This window comes from Protomyctophum parallelum (assembly GCF_964188405.1).
Source record: "Protomyctophum parallelum genome assembly, chromosome: 11".
Taxonomy (NCBI): Eukaryota; Metazoa; Chordata; class Actinopteri; order Myctophiformes; family Myctophidae; genus Protomyctophum; species Protomyctophum parallelum.
In genome coordinates, this window is record NC_139707.1 from 34,625,338 (window position 1) to 34,640,118 (window position 14,781).

The 14,781-nt window shown below is 46.0% G+C and overlaps 1 protein-coding gene across 1 annotated transcript in view; it reads right to left on the reverse strand.

The window, feature by feature from the left end:
- rab3gap1 (RAB3 GTPase activating protein subunit 1) overlaps window positions 1-14,781 on the reverse strand; it is an 86,153-nt gene that overhangs the window by 32,786 nt on the left and 38,586 nt on the right. Inside the window, exon 18 of the mRNA XM_083777143.1 lies at window positions 4,739-4,876. Within this exon, the coding sequence (XP_083633269.1) occupies window positions 4,739-4,876 (138 nt within the window). The remainder of the gene's footprint in view (window positions 1-4,738; window positions 4,877-14,781) is intronic.

Genomic DNA, 14,781 nt, shown 5'->3' on the forward strand with positions numbered 1-14,781 from the left:
ACAGTACCATACCGTATGTCAGCACCACTGTACATACAGTACCATACCGTATGTCAGCACCACTGTACATACAGTACCATACCGTATGTCAGCACCACTGTACATACAGTACCATACCGTATGTCAGCACCACTGTACATACAGTACCATACCGTATGTCAGCACCACTGTACATACAGTACCATACCGTATGTCAGCACCACTGTACATACAGTACCATACCGTATGTCAGCACCACTGTACATACAGTACCATACCGTATGTCAGCACCACTGTACATACAGTACCATACCGTATGTCAGCACCACTGTACATACAGTACCATACCGTATGTCAGCACCACTGTACATACAGTACCATACCGTATGTCAGCACCACTGTACATACAGTACCATACCGTATGTCAGCACCACTGTACATACAGTACCATACCGTATGTCAGCACCACTGTACATACAGTACCATACCGTATGTCAGCACCACTGTACATACAGTACCATACCGTATGTCAGCACCACTGTACATACAGTACCATACCGTATGTCAGCACCACTGTACATACAGTACCATACCGTATGTCAGCACCACTGTACATACAGTACCATACCGTATGTCAGCACCACTGTACATACAGTACCATACCGTATGTCAGCACCACTGTACATACAGTACCATACCGTATGTCAGCACCACTGTACATACAGTACCATACCGTATGTCAGCACCACTGTACATACAGTACCATACCGTATGTCAGCACCACTGTACATACAGTACCATACCGTATGTCAGCACCACTGTACATACAGTACCATACCGTATGTCAGCACCACTGTACATACAGTACCATACCGTATGTCAGCACCACTGTACATACAGTACCATACCGTATGTCAGCACCACTGTACATACAGTACCATACCGTATGTCAGCACCACTGTACATACAGTACCATACCGTATGTCAGCACCACTGTACATACAGTACCATACCGTATGTCAGCACCACTGTACATACAGTACCATACCGTATGTCAGCACCACTGTACATACAGTACCATACCGTATGTCAGCACCACTGTACATACAGTACCATACCGTATGTCAGCACCACTGTACATACAGTACCATACCGTATGTCAGCACCACTGTACATACAGTACCATACCGTATGTCAGCACCACTGTACATACAGTACCATACCGTATGTCAGCACCACTGTACATACAGTACCATACCGTATGTCAGCACCACTGTACATACAGTACCATACCGTATGTCAGCACCACTGTACATACAGTACCATACCGTATGTCAGCACCACTGTACATACAGTACCATACCGTATGTCAGCACCACTGTACATACAGTACCATACCGTATGTCAGCACCACTGTACATACAGTACCATACCGTATGTCAGCACCACTGTACATACAGTACCATACCGTATGTCAGCACCACTGTACATACAGTACCATACCGTATGTCAGCACCACTGTACATACAGTACCATACCGTATGTCAGCACCACTGTACATACAGTACCATACCGTATGTCAGCACCACTGTACATACAGTACCATACCGTATGTCAGCACCACTGTACATACAGTACCATACCGTATGTCAGCACCACTGTACATACAGTACCATACCGTATGTCAGCACCACTGTACATACAGTACCATACCGTATGTCAGCACCACTGTACATACAGTACCATACCGTATGTCAGCACCACTGTACATACAGTACCATACCGTATGTCAGCACCACTGTACATACAGTACCATACCGTATGTCAGCACCACTGTACATACAGTACCATACCGTATGTCAGCACCACTGTACATACAGTACCATACCGTATGTCAGCACCACTGTACATACAGTACCATACCGTATGTCAGCACCACTGTACATACAGTACCATACCGTATGTCAGCACCACTGTACATACAGTACCATACCGTATGTCAGCACCACTGTACATACAGTACCATACCGTATGTCAGCACCACTGTACATACAGTACCATACCGTATGTCAGCACCACTGTACATACAGTACCATACCGTATGTCAGCACCACTGTACATACAGTACCATACCGTATGTCAGCACCACTGTACATACAGTACCATACCGTATGTCAGCACCACTGTACATACAGTACCATACCGTATGTCAGCACCACTGTACATACAGTACCATACCGTATGTCAGCACCACTGTACATACAGTACCATACCGTATGTCAGCACCACTGTACATACAGTACCATACCGTATGTCAGCACCACTGTACATACAGTACCATACCGTATGTCAGCACCACTGTACATACAGTACCATACCGTATGTCAGCACCACTGTACATACAGTACCATACCGTATGTCAGCACCACTGTACATACAGTACCATACCGTATGTCAGCACCACTGTACATACAGTACCATACCGTATGTCAGCACCACTGTACATACAGTACCATACCGTATGTCAGCACCACTGTACATACAGTACCATACCGTATGTCAGCACCACTGTACATACAGTACCATACCGTATGTCAGCACCACTGTACATACAGTACCATACCGTATGTCAGCACCACTGTACATACAGTACCATACCGTATGTCAGCACCACTGTACATACAGTACCATACCGTATGTCAGCACCACTGTACATACAGTACCATACCGTATGTCAGCACCACTGTACATACAGTACCATACCGTATGTCAGCACCACTGTACATACAGTACCATACCGTATGTCAGCACCACTGTACATACAGTACCATACCGTATGTCAGCACCACTGTACATACAGTACCATACCGTATGTCAGCACCACTGTACATACAGTACCATACCGTATGTCAGCACCACTGTACATACAGTACCATACCGTATGTCAGCACCACTGTACATACAGTACCATACCGTATGTCAGCACCACTGTACATACAGTACCATACCGTATGTCAGCACCACTGTACATACAGTACCATACCGTATGTCAGCACCACTGTACCATACAGTACCATACCGTATGTCAGCACCACTGTACATACAGTACCATACCGTATGTCAGCACCACTGTACCATACAGTACCATACCGTATGTCAGCACCACTGTACATACAGTACCATACCGTATGTCAGCACCACTGTACCATACAGTACCATACCGTATGTCAGCACCACTGTACATACAGTACCATACCGTATGTCAGCACCACTGTACATACAGTACCATACCGTATGTCACACCACTGCCCTGAACATGAACATGAATTGTTGTTGTTAGTAGGAATAACCACAGAAGCACCTGGGAGGAAGTGGACATACCGTGTTCCTGTTTCTACACAGAAAAGGAGGTGGTGTCCCCAGAAGTAAAAACTAAGGGGGAAACAACACTACTTTTTCCCCTTTGTATGGGTCGTCTAATTTGATATTTGCATATTCATTAGAGCCAGACTAGGTTTTTTCAGAAAACTGTCAGTATTTAGAAGACATTTGTGACTAAATTTGACTGTGGGACTGCCATTGGATTTTTTTAAATTTTCGTTTTTTCATGTCATGTGAAAGCAGGGAATCATAGCTTCAAATTGACATATTGGTTGTTCAGTTTGACCCACCAGTTTTGGAGATATGGCTTATAGAGTAATGTCTTGCAGAAAACAGCGAGTTGAGAAAACAGGCTTGAAAGGTTCACTTCTGTGGTCTCTAACATTACACCTAGCTACATGTTTAAGCATTTATTTCATATTTACATGTCTTCTGTGATCTCTAACATTACACCTAGCTACATGTTTAAGCATTTATTTCATATTTAGATGTCTTCTGTGGTCTCTAACATTACACCTAGCTACATGTTTAAGCATTTATTTCATATTTACATGTCGAGTTCAGCTCTGACACTTATTTCAGACATGCTCTAGTATGTGAAGAGTCTGCCTGTGCTATTAACTCATTTTGGGAAAAGAAAACCCCCAAAAAAAACGTTTTTCTCCTCTGGTGAAAAGCTGGAATGTGCGCGGTGGCAGTCTCTCAGTCAAATCTGGTCACATTTGTAGAATCGTTCCCAGGTCAGAAATGGGTTAAATGTGTGTGCGTGTCTCACCTTAAAGGACTCCATGTCAGACAGCAGACAGGCGCTCTGCATGCGGGTTAGGGTTAGGGTCTCTCACCTTAAAGGACTCCATGTCAGACAGCAGACAGGCGCTCTGCATGCGGGTTAGGGTTAGGGTCTCTCACCTTAAAGGACTCCATGTCAGACAGCAGACAGGCGCTCTGCATGCGGGTTAGGGTTAGGGTCTCTCACCTTAAAGGACTCCATGTCAGACAGCAGACAGGCGCTCTGCATGCGGGTTAGGGTTAGGGTCTCTCACCTTAAAGGACTCCATGTCAGACAGCAGACAGGCGCTCTGCATGCGGGTTAGGGTTAGGGTCTCTCACCTTAAAGGACTCCATGTCAGACAGCAGACAGGCGCTCTGCATGCGGGTTAGGGTTAGGGTCTCTCACCTTAAAGGACTCCATGTCAGACAGCAGACAGGCGCTCTGCATGCGGGTTAGGGTTAGGGTCTCTCACCTTAAAGGACTCCATGTCAGACAGCAGACAGGCGCTCTGCATGCGGGTTAGGGTTAGGGTCTCTCACCTTAAAGGACTCCATGTCAGACAGCAGACAGGCGCTCTGCATGCGGGTTAGGGTTAGGGTCTCTCACCTTAAAGGACTCCATGTCAGACAGCAGACAGGCGCTCTGCATGCGGGCGCGGAGGTGTGCTCCCTCCGCTGAGGTGCCCAGCTTAGCCAGAACCTCCGACTGTTCCTCAAGGAGGTCCTCGGTCATGGGAGCAGGCTCCTACGCACGTACGTGTACCCACCACACACACACACACACACACACACACACACACACACAGTCAGTGTATGGTACTATGCTATAGCCATTTTAAACAGGAAACACACGCGTCAAAGTAGATTCACCATTTATTGCAACTAATGGCATACAGTTCAACTATTGTCTATTGACATTATTATTTAGCTTGAATCAGCAGATATACTGTATTTCCCAAGTATTTAAGCCTACATGCCAGACTTGAGATCTAAAGGCCGGGGTGGAGGAGGCAAGCTTTGACAACAGCCGTGCGGCAGCAGTGCCTGTGGTCAAGAAGCAGCTGTAGCAGTGAAGCAGAGCCTGTGGTCAAGAAGCAGCTGTAGCAGTGAAGCAGTGCCTGTGGTCAAGAAGCAGCTGTAGCAGTGAAGCAGTGCCTGTGGTCAAGAAGCAGCTGTAGCAGTGAAGCAGTGCCTGTGGTCAAGAAGCAGCTGTAGCAGTGAAGCAGTGCCTGTGGTCAAGAAGCAGCTGTAGCAGTGAAGCAGTGCCTGTGGTCAAGAAGCAGCTGTAGCAGTGAAGCAGTGCCTGTGGTCAAGAAGCAGCTGTAGCAGTGAAGCAGTGCCTGTGGTCAAGAAGCAGCTGTAGCAGTGAAGCAGTGCCTGTGGTCAAGAAGCAGCTGTAGCAGTGAAGCAGTGCCTGTGGTCAAAAAGCAGCTGTAGCAGTGAAGCACAGTGTTGTTTTTGGCAGCAACATTTTGATTTTAGTCGTAGTCTCTTGACTAAATATCATAAGGTTTTAGTCGACTAAATATACAGTTGATTTAGTCGACTAAAATGTATTTTGGTGGGCCTTGATGCCGTCGTAATGACTGATTTCTGAAAATAGCCGATCTACAAGCTGTCTACAAGCTGTGATCTATACGAGCTTGTAGATCACTACACGCTCACAACACGCCGTGGAGAATTTGAGCTTGTAGATAAAAAAGACAATGAATGGAATTAATGCCCTACCTACTGAAATATTCACCCAATCAAAGAAGCAGTAGCAGTAACACCACTACTGCTTATTTTATATAAATTACACTCCCCATGAAGCCTTGAATTGATTGAGATTTTGTTTATTTTTGTCGCATTCCTGAGCATTTGAAGTGGAAACCGAGCTACACTTCCTAACCATCTGTCCATTCATTGTACCAAGACATCAGAGGCACATACTTCCCACAGATTACAACTACACACGGAGATTTTGAAAACATGACCAATGACAAAAAAACTCCCATTATCTGCTGGGCGAAGTACAACAATGTGCAAACACAGCAGCAAGAGCAACAAAAAAAAGAAAAATCGTTAAAAAAAAAGATAATCAACTTCAAAATCTCAAAATGGGTCAGAAACCCACGTTAGAGCTTTTAAAAACACAGCTCCCGTCCACTAGAGGGAGACAGAGTCCACCCTATGTTAGAGCATTTAAAAACACGGCTCCCGTCCACTCCCACGTTAAGGATTGTTTAAAATGCACCTGTATCGTTCCACTTCCTCGTCCACCACTACCACTGCATTTTCGAAGGACGATAACAAAGCAACGCATGGAGCGTTTGACAAACTTCCGCGAACGCACAGCAAAATGCTTCCGTGACTATCAACGGTCGGAGGACTGATCTTAGTGGAGAAGCTGACATTCCCTCCGTTGTTTCACTCTTCTGCTCTCACCACACGTGTACGTAATATGTGGCTACGCAGCGAGCTAAACATAGCTTCTGTAATACGTATGTGGCTACGCAGCGAGCTAAACATAGCTTCTGTTAATACGTATGTGGCTACGCAGCAAGCTAAACATAGCTTCTGTTAATACGTATGTGGCTACGCAGCAAGCTAAACATAGCTTCTGTTAATACGTATGTGGCTACGCAGCAAGCTAAACATAGCTTCTGCTAATACGTATGTGGCTACGCAGCGAGCTAAACATAGCTTATGTTAATACGTATGTGGCTACGCAGCGAGCTAAACATAGCTTCTGTTAACAAAGCAGCCGAGGCAGGAGCTAAACTGGACACATCTCTGTGAAAGTGTCATGTATTTATGTTATTTACAGTTTTGTTTATTTTAGTGGGCTCACTGTTTTTTTTTTCAGTTTTAGTTTAGAGGACTATGTTTATTTTCTCATTTTCGGTTTCTAGTCATGGCTGCCAGTTCCCACCTGATGTTGTGTGTGAGTTCAGACTGATCCAGATCGTACTGAATAACTGCTAGCTTGCATAATGTCTTGAGGCTAAGACTGAAGTCTAAGACATACAGGTCACCTGGTCTGTTGTCTGCTCCAAAGAGGATGACCCGATCTCCCACCATGCAACAGCACATATACTTCATCCAATGTGGGCGTTTCCCCTTGGGCTCAACCTTCTTCCAGGAGAATGTCCACAGATCATTGAAGTAATGGACATCGTTTTCATAATTACGGCCACCAAATATGTACAGCTCTCCATTGTAGGTAAAGGCTGAATGTTCCCAGCGTCCTTCTGGAAGAGGATGTGTAGAAGGTGTGTTCATGTAGAGGTTGGTCTGTGTGTCAAACACTCTGATGGTGTCGTGGTGCGGACCCCAACAGCCCCCAAATACAAACATATTTGACCCGATGATGGTGGCAGAGTGAACGTATGAAGCAGGAGGTGGAGTTCCTCTGGTGTTGATTAAAAACCAGACCATCGAGGTGGTGTCCAGCTTGTAGATGTCATTAGTGGATCTAGTCTGGTTGTATCCTCCATGGATAAACATGACCTTCCCCAAGACACAGGCTGAGTGGTGCGCCCTCACCTCTGGAACGGTCCCAGAAACCTGTGGTTTGAACCATGTGTGGGCGTCGACATCAAAGGCATGAAGGACATTGCAATTATAACCTGGGTTAGTCCCGCCTTCCCAGAGGTAGACAGTGCCTCCAATCAGCACAGCTGTGTGGCCCCGGCGCCTGGAGGGAACCTCAAGGTGTGGTTCTCCTGTTCCAGGTGTGGCTGGGGTCAACTTCCTCCAACATAAAGACGCTGTGTTGAAGACGTGTACTTCAATGTGATCCATCTGGTTCAAAGCAGTATATCTCGTGTCCGACCACCACAGCAGCACCCTGGTCTTTCCTATGTTCTCCTTCTAGATGTATCGTCCAGTGAAACATTTCACACAGCAGCTCCACCGTCAATGAGCATTGACAGCTCACTTACAGACTAACTCAGGCTTCCTCGTTGCAAGTCATTGTGAACTGATGTTTAGTGTATCGGACAATTATTTATAAAGAACAATTCATATGGTTGTGATGTCATTGCATGATTACATCATACTGTTGGTTTGCTAATGATATAATCTGATTGGCCAATTGGCAACCTATAATTTGTAATCCAGAACTTGAGTACTGTTCGCCCCCCCCCCCACCGACTTCAAATTCGACACACGTGTTCCACACCCCCACAGGGAGTGCAGTGCCCGGTGTCGAGTTGGTCGGACCCACAGTTGTCCAGAACCGCCACAAAAGGCGTCTGCCCGGGCTCTGGACAGGGCCCATGCCCAGGGCTCCATATATGGAGCCGGCCTGTTCTGACATCTGCATAGACTCCATATTTGGCCATGCCTGAAAAATAACTCCATGTGTGGGCATAAAAGGGACACAGACATAACTAGAAATGCACTCTGTCGAGCTGCCAACTTGCGCATTGCGCACAAGTAGGCCATGTATGGCCTGCTTGTGCGCAAGCAGAGAGCGCCATGAGGTGCGCTCACCACTGCTGGTACGACTGCTGCTCTGAGTCCTAGAGCTCTCTGCTGTCTGTCTGGGTACGACTGCTGCTCTCTGCTGTCTGTCTGAGTACGACTGCTGCTCTGAGTCCTAGAGCTCTCTGCTGTCTGTCTGAGTACGACTGCTGCTCTGAGTCCTAGAGCTCTCTGCTGTCTGTCTGAGTACGACTGCTGCTCTGAGTCCTAGAGCTCTCTGCTGCTGCTGCTCTGAGTCCTAGAGCTCTCTGCTGTCTGTCTGGGTATGACAGAAGGATATCAAACGGAACACAACCACCCTAAAGACATCATTGTGTATATTCCCGCACTATACCTGGATCCAGTGATCTTGGTACATAGAAATTGATCTACGTATTCAAGATTCTGACTTTCAAATGTACATAATTTTTGTTTGTATTGTATTGCTGTATTGTTGTATTGTGCTTTCTGCTTTGGCAATGTAAACGTATGTTTTCTCATGCCAATAAAGCCCTTTGAATAGAATTTAATTTAATTTGATGACGGGCGGAGTCTCAAAGAGACGCTTGCTTTGAGTGTAATCGATAGAAAACAAGTCAGAACTACTCCTTTAGCATGAGACTAAAATAATAACTACGTTGGATCCATTTGCAACACAGGATGGTTATTCTTTTCTCCATTTCCTAAACGGTTCTGGACATACGAGGTCTCGGCCGGACATCGATGATGACGATATATAATAATAACACAGCAGTGACCGAATGGTCCTCATTCCCTCTGAATGAAACAGGGCAGCGTACGGCCTTGGGCTTTCATATTAACCCATTCAGACCTACAAAATGTCTTCTTTTTTAATCCTGACAGTTTTCTGAAAAGCCCTATGTTTCTCATGTCAAGGACCCCCAAAAATATATGCATTTGCCCGCCGACCCCCCCCATCTGAAAATATGTTGTTCCAGGCCCCCCCCCCCAGGCCCCCCCCCCAGAAGCAAAGATTTGAGTAAAAAAAATTCTGCTCTGAAAGAATACATAGCAGACCTACAAGCTCGTAGTGCGGCACTCGGTGCCGCACTACGAGCTTGTAGATCTGCTATTTTTCAATAGTATTTTTCAAAGTATAACATATAGTGTTTAAAACACCAAAAGGGGGTTCCCGCCCAAATTGGGTTAAACTAGGTTTAGATGAAAGAGCCGTGTATGAAAGGATGTCAAAGTCACAGGGAGAAGTGAGACGCAAAACCAGGGATGTAAAAATAAAAACCCAAACAATTCCATTTCAACCCTCTGCTCTGTAGTACGACTCACGACTCCGCCATTATTACCACCGCTATTACAGTCCTGTAACCCTGACTCCATTATTACCACCGCTATTACAGTCCTGTAACCCTGACTCCATTACCACCGCTATTACAGTCCTGTAACCCTGACTCCATTATTACCACCGCTATTACAGTCCTGTAACCCTGACTCCAATGAGTGCTCTGGCCCCGCCGTGTACTACTGCATGCTTTTACTCTTTTCTGCCTACTTTAGGTTTATTATTAGTATAACGTAGTATGTACGTAAATTCTCCATCCTTTGTGTATAGGACGAAAATCTACACTATAATAGCTGAATATATATTCTTGGAAAAACGACACTATGGGATTATATATACATACATATATACATATATATGCGCACACAAAATAACAAATTTCACCCACTTTTTGTGAAACTGTGATGTGACAATAAAGCTGAACAATGCCATCTCCCCCCAACACCCCCTGCCCAACCCCTACAGCTTTTGATCTTAAAACAAAAATAAAATAAATAAATCTTTACTAAAATAAATAAATAGAAAATATCTCTATATATGACGAGATAGAGATAAGCGAGAGAGAGAGAGAGAGAGAGAGAGAGAGAGAGAGAGATAGATAGATAGATAGAGAGAGGGGAGAGAGGGAGATAGAGAAAGAGAGAGATAGAGAGGGGAGAGAGAGAGATAGAGAGAGAGAGAGGGGGGAGAGAGAGAGATAGAGAGGGGGGAGAGAGAGAGAGATAGAGGGGGGAGAGAGAGAGATAGAGATAGAGAGAGAGAGGGAGGAGAGAGAGATAGAGAGATAGAGAGAGATAGAGAGAGAGAGAGAGAGAGAGCGTGTTGCTAGTATAAATAGGAGAGGCGTGGGTGGTAAAAACACTTCCATCAGCGCCGTAGACTAATTAAACTGGGGAGAGGTGAGACCGCCGTGCAGAGACGTCCACCTTGTTGTGAATTAATCTAGAAAGTAGAACTCCTCCTGGCTGCTGACAACCACCCCTCCATCCACCCTCCATCCTTCTGTCTCTGTGTCCTCCTGGCTGCCTCCAACCACCTTCCATCTACCAACCACCCTCCATCCCTCCAACCACCCTCCATCCCTCTGTCTCTGTCCTCCTGGCTGCCTCCAACCACCCCTCCATCCCTCTGTCTAGGGATGCCAAACGACTCATATTTGGCCAATCGACGAATCGAGGCCGAAAATCGACGTGTCGAACGACTTTTTTCCCTTTTTTTTCATTATTTTTATATTTTTGTTGTTGCTGCGCAGCAGTTGAGGAGAACGCAACTATGCATTCCTTTAAGCAACACAACTTCTGCAGCTGCATCCATATGTTTAGAATTTGCATCAATGATCAAATCCCAATAATAAAAAATAAACTTTATTTTGTAAACAACGAAACTGAAGGAGCAGCGGCGCTATCGGCTAGCCGCTAGTCCCAACTCTCAAGTGTCTGCAGCCTGTTACGAGTAATGAACTGATACGGGACGCACGTTGTTCCGTATTTTAATGTCGGGTCGGAGAATAAATACAGTATAAAGGACGGCGGGATTTATTTGACAACAGAGCTGCTTTCTTCACGAGAAGAGAAGAGCGCTCACCGCTCAGAACAGAGCAGACCTGTGGCTGTCAGTTCACTTTACAGCATGTGTAGATGAGATGTGAACCTGGGTCTGGGAAGCTCAGAGCTGCAGCCATTGGCTCATGATACGAGCACACGACCAATGGGACAGATCATTCAGTGTTGCTAAGATACCACCCCCCACCACACACACACACCCTTGGACGATGGGGTCCACAGCGCTCTGCTCAAAGTCAACTTGCATGTAGCCTGAGCTAACGCTAGACATTTCTGGCCTAGATGGGAGGGTCGCGGCTCAGAAAAACGCGCACCCTGATTGGATCTCATCGATCTGTCCGTCACCCCCGGCCCCTCCTCTCCCCCCTGGTGCAGCGCTACGTCACATCATTTGGAGCGACGCCCACCCGGAAGGGTTGACTCACACTTTTAGACCAGAGCGGCCAATGCGTTCCTCCAGGCTTTCAATTTTTGCACCAACAAAGTGAAAGCCTGGTACCGAGGCTAACTTGCATGCGACGAGCGGCACTGACTGACTGAAAAAATAATAATACAAATAAAAACGATTTTTCGACTCATACGTTTTGAGTCGCGGGAGGCATGAGTCGATAATCGAGTCAATTTTCAACATCCCTACCTCTGTCCACCAAATAAATGGTAAATGGTGCATTTATATAGCGCCTTTATCCAAGGTGCTTTACATAGATTGTGCATTACATTCACCCATTCACACACCCATTCATACACCGATTGCGGCGGAAGCCATGCAAGGCACCAACCAGTACATCGGGAGCAATTTGGGGTATGTAGACAGGAGGAGCCGGGATTCGAACCGCCGACCCATGGATCATTGCTCTACCTCCTGAGCCACAGTCGCCCCACCAACCACCCCTCCATCTCTGTCCACCACCCACCTTTCCGTCTCTGTCTGTCTCTGTCGTTTGGTTGCGTTTTCCTTTTACAAATTAGCGGTCAAAGCATCGTTAATCAGTGGTCTTGAACTCCCCAACATCACGATCGAAATCGGACCCGAAAATATGGCATCGGTCGGACTCAGCGAGAGAGAGCGAGAGAGAGAGAATGGAAGTACAGTGCAGCACTCGAGTCATCATATGAATGGTGTCGGTGAAGACATGTACAGACAGATATGGATCCGGCCGGGCAGAGAGAGAGATAATAGGATGTGGGGGCCAAAGAGATGGTAGAGAGACAGACAGAGAGAGAGAGAGAGGGGAGTGTGTCAAGGAGTGGAGGAGGACATACAGTAGGACATACAGTAGAGCAGAGATGGAGAGGACGCAGAGAGGTACACGGAGCAGAGCAGACGGAAAAGAGACGTTGTTTTTGCTAAGGGAAAAGGATGAGAGCCGTCTTAAAGAATACCAAACAATCCCTGGATGATATATACAAATAGTTGGAGGCTCTGAGTGCGCGCATAAATGTGCCCGTTTGCAGTTTTCCGTGTGTGTGTGTGTGTGTGTGTGTATAAATCTATGCATGTGCGGTGTGCGCACGCACGTACGCACGCACGCACGCACGCACAACCAGTCCCATGAGAAACCGTCTGGCCGGCAGCAGAAATGCTGACGGCGGTTTCTTTCACACTCACATCTATCTCCTGCCCTCCCTTTCTCCCATTCTCTCCTTCTCTCTCCTCTGTCTAATGCTCCGTTCCGCTCTCTTAACTCGCCGCTGCGTCCAAACCGTGCGTTTGTGCGTGTGTTTGTGCGTGTGTACTAGTGTTGTTCTTGTTGTTGTGTGTGGTGTGCGTGTTTGTATTGCTCCAAAAGTCCCCACAAGTATAGTAGAAGTTGAGAAATAAGACACTTTCAAAAGAAAAAGCCCAGCCCCTTCCCTCCCCTCTCCTCTGCTCACCTCTCCCACTGTTAATTATTGAGCAGGGTCAGTGCATTTTGTGTTTTTTTGTCCTCCATTCATTCATTAGCCCCTCCCCTCCCCTCCATTAGCCCCGGACCATTCAGTGCTCTCTATAATTGATGAGGAAGAAGAGCAGCCACAAATCTCTCCAGGCTCGCTCCCAGCGAACACACTATAGCCTCTCTACTACCTCTACTACTACTGGCTTATAATCAGCACCGTCTGGCGCTCTGTGTTGCCACGTCTTGCTTATTATCGTAAGCGACATTGAAAATCCGAAGCATTTTTCACACCTCAAATCCTATATGAGGCTGTGACTCCCTGGCACAAAATGTTTTCAGATGGGGGGAGGGGGGGATCCGTGACATGACATATGTTGGGCAATTTTCATAATTAGCATAACAAGTCGGGGTACCATTGACATGCCTATATAAAAAGGTACATTTTTCCATTCCATTTTCCATTATGCTTTAAGTGGCTAAAAACGGCCATATACCCAGGGGGCAAAGGGGGTTGACCTGCATTTGCCATGACCTCAAAGGTTGTCCACCAGAAATAGTATCTATGACCCCGTAGGATCACAACCTATATGGACAACCCGGTAAATTTTTTGCTGGAAGTCCAATATGGCCGCCGCAATATTGGCCCCTATTAGTTATAATGGGGGGTGAATAGGGCAAAATTTTAAACCAAAACCAAAATCCACGAAGCTTCTCAGGTTGATCAATGATATAAATATGAACATCTTTTGTATTGAAAGTTTCCATGAATTTCAATATGGCCGCCACAATATGGCCGCCACAATATTGGCACCCAGAAAATAGGTTTGGCTCTAACTTCTGAACCAGATGAGCTAGAAACGCAAACTCGGTGTCTATTTCATGTTTTCTGACCATGAGAGACTCAATGGAATACCCATTTTCATTATTGGGTGTGTCTGGACCCTTATTGTGCATATTTACAAGATGGTGGCTACCCGAAATAGTGCTTTACCATGATTTCTACCATGATTGTTGACTGTTTTAGCAAACACAAGCAATATTAATCCATTGGCTAAGATTTATGACACAGAAGGGACATATATATTTGACCTTGCATATTGTCATTTCCCCTCAGATCCTATGTAGAGTTGTAGGAATGATTTCAGATAAAATCAGAGAACAAAACAATGTATCTTAGAGATTACTTTACTATGGGACTGATACTATGGGATTGAATGGGACTGAATGGGAGTGACAGTCCCATAGTAACAGTACCTCCCATTCACTCCCTCACTCCCATTCAGTCCCATTCACTCTGAATGGGAGTGAATGGGAGTGACAGTCCCATAGTAACAGTACCTACCATTCACTCCCTTTCACTCTGAATGGGAGTGAATGGGAGTGACAGTCCCATAGTAACAGTACCTCCCATTCACTCCGATTCAGTCCCATTCACTCCCCC